This window comes from Natrix helvetica (assembly GCF_964273705.1).
Source record: "Natrix helvetica genome assembly, chromosome: 1".
In the NCBI taxonomy this organism is placed as follows: domain Eukaryota; kingdom Metazoa; phylum Chordata; class Lepidosauria; order Squamata; family Natricidae; genus Natrix; species Natrix helvetica.
In genome coordinates, this window is record NC_138548.1 from 359,367,046 (window position 1) to 359,378,760 (window position 11,715).

The 11,715-nt window shown below is 45.3% G+C and overlaps 1 protein-coding gene across 3 annotated transcripts in view; it reads right to left on the bottom strand.

Annotated features, from left to right (window-relative positions):
- Positions 1-1,604: 1,604 nt before the first annotated feature.
- LOC309397907 (uncharacterized protein) overlaps positions 1,605-11,715 on the bottom strand; it is a 25,173-nt gene continuing 15,062 nt past the window's right edge. For all 3 annotated transcript variants that reach the window (XM_081964339.1, XM_081964340.1, XM_081964341.1), the window contains exons 5-6: positions 10,253-10,375; positions 1,605-7,896 (exon numbers count right to left, since the gene is read on the bottom strand). In XM_081964339.1, coding sequence (XP_081820465.1) covers positions 6,737-7,896; positions 10,253-10,375 — 1,283 coding nt within the window. In that variant the 3' untranslated portion in view covers positions 1,605-6,736. The remainder of the gene's footprint in view (positions 7,897-10,252; positions 10,376-11,715) is intronic.

Consider the following 11,715-nt stretch of genomic DNA (forward strand, 5'->3'; position numbering starts at 1 on the left):
GCATATGAAAGGCAATCACCTACAAGAACCAGCTAACTTTCCAAAATCACAGATTTGACACAATTCCTACAAAAGGGCAAAAGATGAAGGAACCAGTTAAGAGGGGGGAGGGAGGGATCTCATATGTTCGGGAAACTGAGCAGAGACACTGGCTCAGCAGCAATCATGTTTGCATTCACATGTTACGCCACGTCACTGTTTCAAAGAGTCTTCCATTTGCAAGTCCCATTTTCTTCTAAAGTTCTGGTCGCTCCTGACTCACAACCACAACTGGGCCCCCAAAAATTCCATTGCTAAATGAGACAGTTGTTCAATGAGGCCTCCCCCGTTTTATGAGATTTCTTGCCACAGTTGTTCAGTGAATCTGGTTTCCCCATTGACTTTGCTGGCCAAAAGGTGGCAAAAGTTGATCACATGATCTCAGGACACTGCAACCGTCATAAATATGAATCAGTTGCTGAGGAGCTGAAGTTTGATCACATGACCATGGGGATGCTTCAACGGTCACAAGTGTGAGTGGTCATAAGTCACATTTTTCAGCGCCGTTAATTTTGAATGGTCACTAAACGAATATGTTGTGAGTCGAGGACTATCTGCATTGCAACAGTTTCAGAATAGATCCTCTCCATCCAAGAGACTTTTCCCCCTTCCACCACGAGTTTTACAGAAGGATCACAATTATTAGTTTTCAGTTGCTTTTTTCAAAAAACATCTGAAATTACCTCGCAAATCCAAGGGAATCAAAGTGCTGGGTTTTACAGTGTAACTTGTTGTGCTGGAAAGACCTCAGGGTTAAAATAAAAACAAAAGAGAAACTAAAGTAATATAAATAGCGAAAACCTAAACTAAGTATGGATAACAAACACAAATCTAAATTTAAAATATACAGAACGTACAATAGAATCAGAAACTCGATAAATGTGTTGAAAACTCAGAAGAGAATGGATGGAAGTGATGGCCATTTGAGAAAATCCTGTTTATAGATTTCAATTTGAAGTACCTTTGGTAAATGACCTATATCCATCCTTTTCTCTATCCCTTTACAGGTACCCAGTGATGTGTGGTGAGGTTTATGGCTGGTGAGGCACTGACCCAGTGGTGGGTTTCAAATTTTTTTAGACTTGTGGACTTCAACTCCCAGAATTCCACAGCCAGGCATGCTCAGTTCCGATTTAAAGCGACAGCATTTGTTTTTCTCCTTTGCGAAAGAAGTTTCCTTCTTTCTTTTTCTTCTCCCTTCCCCTCCTTCCTCCCTCTCCCCCCTCTCTCAAACACACACACACACACACACACACACACACAGTTTCCCCCAGCCCCGGAAGGATCCAGCCCAGCTTCACTGATTACAGGTTTGAAAAGGCAACGTGACTCTGCCTGCAATCAAACTACACTTTGAAGTTTGAAGTTTGAATTCTTGCCCCTCCCCCCGACCCACACGTACCTTTTCCAGCTGTTTCAGAGAGGATTTCAACTCTGCTCTTGCCTGGGGTCCTCTGAAGAAGCCCCGCCCAAACGAACGCCCTCTACTATGAGGCAGGAGAACTGCGTGCCTCACCTAGGTCAGGAATTTTTAGGCTTTTAACCCTTGCTTAACTCTGGTCAAGTGATCATAAAACGCCTAAAGTCAGACTAGATGAGGCATGCAGTTCTCCTGCCTCATAGTAGTGGGCGCTTTTTTAGAGGCTTTTTTAAACAGTTAAGCAGAGTCATCCACGGTGAGGCAGCAACTAGCTCAGCCTGACCTCAGCTCTCGCCTTTTTCCTTTCACATTTTTTTTTCTTTTCATGATGACAGTGGTGAGGCTGTGCCTCCCCTGCCTCTCCTGACTGCACGTCACTGCAGGTACCGGCAAATGAAAAATATTAGCGTTTGTCTGATTACAAGTTCCCAAAACCTGCACCACAGTACCATTCTATGTAACAGTTCCCAGAAAAATCTCACAACCATGCAAGTAGCTTCCAGTACAGAGGCCCCTTGAGAAAATGTTAATCTTTACCGTTGTAGAGTTGCATAAGGCCATCATTCTCGGCCTCAAACTCTACTGACCCTTTTATAAAAACAGCTCACTTTCATCGTTCACCAATAAATGTCAGCATTTACAACCCAAAATTGTTTTAGAAACGTGATATTTTAAAAATTAACCCGTCTCTATATTTTCACCCCAATGATTTCATCAGATGAAATACGGTTAAGAAATATTTTAAGCAGAAGTTACAGCTTGTGTGTGTGTGTGTGTGTACACACACTTTGGAGTCAATCTTGACTCCCAGAGACAACGACGACCAATCCCTGCATTTTTCTTAGCAATATTTTTAGACGAGGTTTGCTATTGTCTCCTTCCTAGGGCTGAGAGAGAGGGACTAGCCCAAGGCCACCCAGCGGGAACTGAGGTCCTGCCAGTTTCTAGCCTGATGCCTTTAACCACTTCACCAAACTTTTTCTAATTTACAGCACGCCTGAATTGAATAAGATCTAACCCACAAATCTTTCAATATTCAAATGCTTAAGCTAACGCCCACCGAATCTCTGTTGTGTGACATCCTTTCACGGCCCCTATTTGTGCTCAGGAGTCCTATGAGACCCCCCCATCCTCCACTTATTCCGCTATCATCATCTTTTAATGACCCCATAATCCCTTGCGGAGTGTAGTCTGGGCAACTGAATGAAGCTGAGTGTTTACTGGCTGGAGGCCCTTCCTGTTGCCAATGCGGAGCTTTGTTCAGCAGATCTACCGTATTTTTCAGAGTATAAGATGCTCCGGAGTATAAGACGCACATTAGTTTTGGGGGAGGAAAACAAGAAAACAAAAATTCTGCCTCTGCCTACCAGATGAATACCCATCGGTATTCATCTGGCTATTGTCCTTGCAGCAAACGCCAAACAGCCTGGTCAGCTTCAGCACGTCATCACAGCTGATTTAGCATGAGCAGCTGATGGGCGGTTTGATCGGCTTTCTGGAATACTGCCAATCAGTTGTTCCAGGTTGCGGGGATCGCCACAGCACATTGCCGCCGATTGCCACCTCCACGTGTTGCGTTTTTGGCATCTGCGTGCCACATTTTCGGCTAGTTACAGGAGATCCCTGCAACCTGGAACTGGCCAAAATGCGAAGCGTGAAGGCCAAAAATGCGACGTGTAGAGGCCAAAAATGTGACACGGGGAGGCGGCGATGTGCTATGGCAATTCCCGCAGCCTGGAATGGGTCTAAAATGGGACATGCAGAGGCCGAAAACATGACACATGGAAGCCAAGAACAGCCAAAGGGGGGAGGGGGCTAGTGGGTGGGCTGGGCTTCAGCAACATTTGATGTATAAAACGCACCGAAATTTTCACCAACTTTGGTGGTGGGGGGAATGTGCGTCTTTCTTATAATCCAAAAAGGACAGTATTCTCATTGTGCCCAGATTGAGAAAAATATCTGCCTCTACTTAGGATCGAACTCACAGCCTCCTCTGATTGTGAGGTGAGAGCTCCACCTCTAGGCCACCACACATTTAATAGCAGTTTTTTAGTGCCTGCTGTATCCATCAGTCACAGCAACATATCGAGAGCTCTGGGTGGGAAAGCCTTCCTAAATCAGTTGCCAAGCGGCTGAATTTTGATCGTGTGACTATGGGGAGGCTTCAGCAGTTGCAAGTGTGAATGGTCATAAGCCACTTTTTTCAGTGCCGTTTTTCATTTTGAACGGTCACTAAATGAATTGTTGCAAATCGAGGACTATTTTGTGTTGCAACATTTCAGAATTGCTGATGCTTAGGAAGAAAAGCCAGCCTCAAATCATAACAAGGGTCCCAGTCTGTGTAAAAAAAAAAAAAGTAAGTGATATCTGCTATTCCAAAAATAGGAAAATCTGGTAATTTAGAAATCACTAACAATTCATGTCCTTAAAAATAACAAGAACCCACTGATGCCTTGAAATCCAGCCTCCTTTAGTCAATTTTAGTTTATGTAGGTGCAGTTAATCCTTGACTTATGACCTGTGGCTTAGAGACCCTCTGAAGTTATGACCAACTGAAAAAGGAGACGTACGACCGGTTGACGGTGGTTTCCCCCGTCCCCCCCACACATAATCCCACAACTGTGCTTTAGGCGCTTGGCAACATGGTCGCATCTGAAGCGTTGTGTGACCCCGTTTTGCCCCATAGCAAACAACGGATCCACTTAATGACCATAACTGCCATGTTCACTTAATGACCACTCCAAAAAGCATCGTAAAATCAGGTTGATCGCAAAACAACTGACCCATTTTACAACCGTTATGACAGGCTCCATTACAGTTGTAAACTTGAGAACTACCTGTATAATGAATTGTTTCGCAAGTACCCTTTGCTTTAAAATCAGGGCCTCGGCCATGGGGAGCCCTCCAAATGGGGGGGGGAACCCACACGGAAGGCCCATTTTTAAACCAATCCTCTGTATAAATTATTCAAATCTTATCAAGGAGAATATTAAAGGACCAGCACCGATGATGTTACCTAGTTGAGCAATGAAACGTCTGCAAGAATACAACCAAGCTCAGAGAGCATCAAGGACTCCTCATGTTCAAATCCGGTCCAGCCTCAAATTTCTACACCAGATTCTATGAGATTCTGACATTCTGCTCTGAGCAATCCAGAGGGGACTGTCAGATTTGGCAATGAGGGATCATTTGGCGGCTTATTCCCTTTAAAGCAATTGCACTCAAGTTGTTAACTCACCCCCTGGCAAAATCTAGCTTGCAAAACGGGGGCCTTTTCACGGTTGTCTGAAATGGCCTGCTGATGCCATCTTAGACTCTATAGATCGGAGTGTCCAAACTTGGGAATTTTAAAGACTTGTGGACTTCAACTCCCAGAATTCCCCAGCCAGCCTTCTCCCTCTCTTTCAACCCAACCCACCTCCCAAAGGAATTGTTGTTGTTGTAGGGAAATAGGAGGAGGAAAGTATTTATGTATAAAAAAAAATAGGGGAGGGATTTAAAATAATAATAAATAAATAAAGGCAAGCCTTCCCTGTGGTGTGTTTCCTCAGACAAGCAAACAGAGGGAGATTATGTTTCCATTGCAGAGGTTTTCCTGCGCCAGAATTGTGCCCATGTCTCACTGGGGATCTCCTCACCAGCATTCGAGAGGATTAATGTCTGGCTGTAAAAAAATATAATGCAGCATTAATCCATCTTTTTCTCAGGCTCCTACAAGGCCCTTTTTTTGTTAAACCTGCAATCTTAAATTGGTTTGATTGTTACAACCAGTGATGGGTTTCAAAATTTGTTAGAACCTCTTCTGTAGGTGTGGCCTGCTTTGTGGGAGTGGCTTGCTGGCCATGTGACCGAGTGGGAGTGGCTTGGCAGTCATGTGACTGGGTGGGCATGGCCAACTTGTAAAATGTGGTGAAACTCACTTAACGACGCTCTTGCTTAGCAATTAAAATGTTGGCTCAGGAACTCTGGCATTGAAGCATGCAAGTCTTAAAGCTGTCAAGTTACAGGTGTTATTTACCGCTTCTCCAAACTACTCAAAATTTCCGCTACCGGTTCTCCAGAACTGGTCAGAACCTGCTGAATACCACCTCTGGTGTGGAGGCTCGGGGAGGGATAAAAACGAGCCTCCCGGAAATTCTGGAAGGCCGGAAAGAAGGGCCTCTGAAGCCCGGGGAAAACAGTTTTCGCCCAGAGTCTCGAGGAAAGCCTCCGGAGCCTGGGGAAGGTGAAAACACCCCCACCCCAACCGTAGCGCAGGAAGCCAACTAAGCCACGCCCACCATGGCCACATCCACCCAGCAACTGGGCAGAGAACCCGTTACTGAAATTTTTGAACCCGACCCCTGACTTCGACTCCCGGATGGCCTGGGAAATGCTTTGAGGGTGGCTGGGGAATTCTGGGAGTTGAAGTCCTGTCATCTTAAAGCCGACACGGCTGGGAATCGCCCCCTTTAGAAGACCTCTTCTTTGAAAACCTAACAATAAAAAAAAAAGTCTTTGCGGAACCGTGATCTTGTGTCACATCTACAATGCTTTTTTTTCCCCTTTAGCTTTCTCTGGACCGCCAGTTCTTCACCTGTCATCTTTTTTTCGTACTTCTGTTTCTCTTCAGCTGACAAAAGAGGCCGTCCTTTTATTCACCAAACACCAGAAAGCCCTTCTTGCCACATCCTTCTCAAACCTGGGTTTGTTACTCAGAGCAAGTGGAAGAGATCCAACGGTTCCCTCCTGATTCAACTCAAAAGGGATCCCGGTTCCCTCCTGATTCAACTCAAAAGGGATCCCGTTTGAAAAACAGGGAGGGAAAACAATGTCTCCTTCCAAAGACATTGACTATCTTTCCTTTCCACTGTTTCAATTCAATTCTTCTCTTCCATGTGTGGACTGAGAAAACAGAGGGGGGGGGGGGAACCAAACCATGCCAGCTGAATCTCCTTACCTGAGGAGCAGAACTTTTAACCCTTCAAGCTCTTTGTATTTTCCTCCCCTCCCCAAGCTTACTCCCGAAACTGAGTCTTTGTAGAAAGAAAGAAAGAAAAAAAAATCTCTCTCCAATCATGGCCACAAGCCAAACAGTGAGCAAAGGAGTCCAGGGGATTTCACGCCATCCTGGTGGAACTGATATCTTTTTTTGGGGGAAAAAACGTTTTCTTTCCCCCAAAAAATAAAAATAAAATCCCTGCTTTTTGTGATTTCAGATTGATGAACCTGCCCTCCTCCTCCCCTGGGGGGGGGGGGGGAAATACAGGTTTCATTTTTTTCCTCCGTTCAGAGCCTTCACAGGGCTAAGGTCCTTTCCTCTGTGAATTCTTTCATAACCAGGATGGCTTGATCGCCCACTGAGGTCTCCTGAATAGTCCATAGGTTGGGCATGCCTGCTTCTCCCGGCTCGGCGGAAGACGAGTAGGTCGAAAGAGGCCAATGAAACGGCTCGGCAGGGTGGGCATACTGGTAATAGCTCCCCTGGGCAAAGCTCCCAATATCCAGAAAGATATTGGTCCCGACGGAAGCCTTTGTGCCGCGCTTGGCTTCCAAGGTTTTGTGGCGCTTGGCGTCGTGCGTGTTCTGGTGCCGGATGAGGTGCGAGCTCTGGTTGAAGCTCTTCCCGCACTCGGTGCACCGGTAGGGCTTCTCCCCCGTGTGGATTTTCTGGTGCCGGAGAAGCGTGGCCAGGTCGTTGAAGCTCTTCCCGCACTCGGTGCACCGGTAGGGTTTCTCCCCAGTGTGGATCCTCTGGTGGCGAAGGAGGGTCCGGCGGTCGCTGAAGCTCTTCCCGCACTCCGAACACTCGAACGGCCGCTCCCCGGTGTGCACGCGCCAGTGGGCCTCCAGGTTGGACTTGTCGCAGAAGCTCTTGCTACAGCTGGAGCACTTGTAGGGCTTCTCCCCGGTGTGGCTCCGCCAGTGGGTTTTCAGGCTGTACTTGTTGTAGAAGCTTTTGCTGCAGCTGGAGCAGTGGAAGGTCTTCTCCCGGCTCTCCGCGTGGGTTTTCTGATGGGTAATCAGGTTGGTGGTCCGGTTGAAACTCTTCCCGCATTCGGGACACTTGTAAGGTTTCTCCCCCGTGTGGATCCTCTGGTGGCGAAGGAAGCTGGTTTTGTCGCAGAAGCCCTTGGTGCAGACGGTGCACTTATAGGGCTTCTCGCCCGTGTGGATGCGCTGGTGAACTTTCAGGCTTGCCTTCCGGGTGAAGCTTTTCCCGCACACTTTGCACTGGTTCTTCCTCTTGCCCTTGTAGGTCTTTTGTTGAGCCAGCATAGCAGTGTAGTCGCTTCCCTGGGAACTGTCTTTATTCAGCCACTCTTCGGCTTGGCTTCCTTTACTCTTCCCTGGCTCTTGGGGGTTCCCAAAGTGTCTTACGGTGTCTTCTTCGTCCTCTGTATCTTCTGACAGCACCCCGTACGGCTCCCATTCACTTCCACTTTCACAGGGGTCGCCTAGTAGGATAGTTAAAGAGAAAGAGAGAAAGAGAGAGAGAGAAAGAAAAAGAGAGAGAAATTGAAAGGGAGAGAGAGAGTGAGAGAAAGGGAGAAAGAGAAAAGAGGGAAACAGAGACAGAAAGAAAGAGAGACAGAAAGAGAAGGGGAGAAAGAAAGAGAGAAAGAAAGAGAGAAATTGAAAGGGAGGGAGAGAGAGGGAGAGGGAGAAAGAGAAAAGAGAGAGAAACAGAGACAGAAAGAGAGTCAGAAAGAGAAGGGGAGAAAGAGAGAGAGAAAGAAAAAGAGAGAGAAATTGAAAGGGAGAGAGAGAGAGAGAGAGAGAAAGGGAGAAAGAGAAAAGAGAAAGAGACAGACAGAAAGAAAAAGAGACAGAAAGAGAAAGAGTCAGAAAGAGAAGGGGAGAAAGAGAAAAAGAGAGAAAGAAACAGAGAGACAAAAAGAAAAAGACAGAAAGAGAAAGAAAAAGAGAAGGAAAAAGAAAAAAACAGAGATAGAGAATGAAAAAGAGAAGAAAAGAGAGAAAGAGAAAGAAGGAAAGAAAGAAGGAAAGATTCTGCATTACAAAGGGGCAAAATAAACAGGTATTCCCAGATGTAGCTATGTGGCCGTTCATGAGCTACAAATGGAAACCTTTTGAAATACAATACAATACAATAGCAGAGTTGGAAGGGACCTTGGAGGTCTTCTAGTCCAACCCCCTGCCTAGGCAGGAAGCCCTATACCGTTTCAGACAAATGGCTATCCAACATCGCCTTAAAGACTTCCAGTGTCTTCCAAAAATCATAAAGCAAAACACAGAACAGTGAAGGTGAGAATAATATTGACTCAGAATGCATCTAGTTAAGGGATGCTATTTGAGAAAAATATTGTAGTCCCTTTTCAAGTAAATCTTGAAGAGGGCCAAATCACAGAATAAGGCAAATCAGGATTAAATGAGGGCAACCTATAAATGAAATAAAACTTTTTTAAAAAGTTAAGAGGTAGTCCTCGACTTATGACATCAATAATTCATCAAGTCACGTGAAGCATCATGTGACACACACACACACTCTATTTTATGACCTTTTCTGCTAAGTGAATCACCACAGTCATTAAGCAAGGCATCACACGACTATGACTTGGGACCTTCCCCTGCTGTCTTCTCCACTGACTTTGCTTGTCAGAAATTGCCTGGAAAGGTTGCAAATGGTGATCATGTGACTGTGGGGACGCTGCACCGGTCAAAGATATGAGGACTGATCATAAGTCACTTTTTTCAATGCGGTCATAACTTTAAACCATCACTAAACAACAAGCCACATGTAAAGCCTTAAAAGGAAGCCTGTACAATTTTGCAGAACTTTAACAGCATAACAAGAGTTGGAAGGGACCTCCAAGGACTTCTAGTCCAACCCCCTGCTCATGCAGGAGATTTCAAACCATTTCAGACAAATTGATTATTCAATTATCAGGCCTGCAGCGATATTCCTTTTGGATCTTTGGCCTGCCACGTTTTCTATTATTCTACTATGACATTTCTATTGTGGGAAAATGGGAGGGGGATGGTATGGAGTTCAATGCTATGTAGCCAAAACAAAATTCCTTCTAGAAGGCCAAGGTCACCTTTTGTTCTCTGCACCTCTCCACCTGACCGGAAGTGGATGGGTGGAGATGCCAGCATGGCAATGGAAGATTGGACCATGTGATGGACTGGTGGGTGTGGGGGCAAGATCTTGAAATTTCAACTGGGTGGGAAAACCGGGAAGCCTTCAGATTCGGGTTTTCCCAGATGTGCCAACCTGGTTCTCTTAATAAATTGGAACTTTGAGCAATACTTTGCCTTGGACTCTGATTTAATTTTGGATGCTATTTGGAACCTTGACACCAATCTCTTTTTAAAAACATCCAGTGTTGGAGCATTTACAACTTCTGGAGGCAAGTTGTTCCACTGATTAATTGTTCTGTCAGGAAATTTCTCCTTACTTCTAAGTTCTTCTTGTCCTGCCCTCAGGTGCTTTGGAGAATAGTTTGACTCCCTCTTCTTTGTGGCAACCCCTGAGATATTGGAACACTGCTATTATGTCTCCCCTAGTCCTTCTTTCTATTAAACTAGACATACCCAGTTCCTGCAACCGTTCTTCATATGTTTTAGTCTGTCCCCTAATCATCTTTGTTGCTCTTCTCTGCACTCTTTCTAGAGTCTCCACATCTTTTTTATAATTTCAAGAAAGACACCAGATGATCCTTGAGGAACTCTGCTTGGGTAGGTAAGAATTGCCTTTTCTGGTGCCAAAATGACCTCTCTGGAGCAGGCATTCTGCTGATGGGGCCGGGGTGAGGGTGGGGCAGTCCCCCCATTCTTCTGGATACTCACTTTCAGTCGTCCCCATCACAAAAGAGATCTTTCCTGGGGATCTTCCTGGCAGTGCTTGCGGGGGCACCTTGGACTCGGGGTCTCCAGCAGTCTCAGTGTCTGCTCCAGCAACTGTCCCATCCTCTTTCAGCCACCAAGAAAACGAAGAGAGAGGGAACGTTGGGAGGAAAAAGCACATAGATTGATCTCTTTCCAGAATATAAATCGGCAGTTTCTCATTTTCCAAAACAATTTTTCAAAGTTGCTTATTTTAACAAGCTTCTCTTGTTGAAAAGGAAAAAAAGAACAAAAGCTCATTTGTCCAGTGTCAGGGGAAAAACGCCCTGTAGAAAATGAGGTCTATGGACCGAGGCTGATTCCCTTCCGCATATCTTTTGAGATATTAAGAAAAATAAAATAAAAGTCTTTGACAAGTATATTCTAATTAATAAACAAACTTTAATAAAAGTAAATAAAAGTAAAATAAACTAATTGTTACATTTTGATAATGAAAGCTCCGTCTGCCAACTCTGCTTGGCAGCCGGACAAAGAAGAAAGGAATTAGTTCTGGAATGTGTAACGCATGCGCAATAAATCACTTTCAGATAAGAACTTTTATGACCTGCGCAATAACTCTTTCTTAGTTTAACTCTTGAGTGTCAATTCATTCAGTTCAGGCCTAGCAAACTTTTTAACATCGTGACATCCAGAATTAAAGCAAAGAAACAAAACAACTTCTGAAGCTCAACCAGATCACCACAAAAGAATGTTTATGTTTGTTTGTTATGCTAGCCTATGTTGTTATGTTTTATGTTATGATATGCTGTTTATGTTATGTTATGTTGTGTTGTGTTGGGTCATGTTTTAGGTCAGTGATGGCTAACCATTTTGTCCTTGTGTGCCAAAAGTGTGCACAAGTGTGCCCACACCAGGTGTGGATTCCTGCCAGTTCTAACCTCTTCTATAGAAGAAGGTTTCACAAATCTACAGTGCCGTTTAGAACCGGTTCCAGCTCCCTCCCCCCGCCTGTCTGCACATCATCAAGATGAAGAGCGAGAGGAGGAATCCTGGGAGTTGAAGTCCACAAGTCTTAAAGCTGCCAAGTTTGAACACCCCTGGGTTTTTTTTTTCTAAAGGGTTAGGGGTGCAAGGGTCTTATAGCTTGAGAGCTTTAAGACTTGCATGCTTCAAATGCCAGAGTTTCTGAGCCAACATTTTGGTTGCTAAGCAAGAGCGTTGTTAAGTGAGTTTCACATTTTACAAGTTGGCCACGCCCACCCAGTCACATGGTCGGCAAGCCAGTCCCGCCCGGTCACATGGCTGGCAAGCCACTCCTACCCGGTCACATGGCCGGCAAGCCACTCCCACAAAGCAGGCCACACTTACACAAGACGTTCTAAAAAATTTTGAAATCCACTACTGGCTCACACCTATAATGCAATGCGCGCACCCACCCGCCCACCCACCCCTATCTCGTGACACAC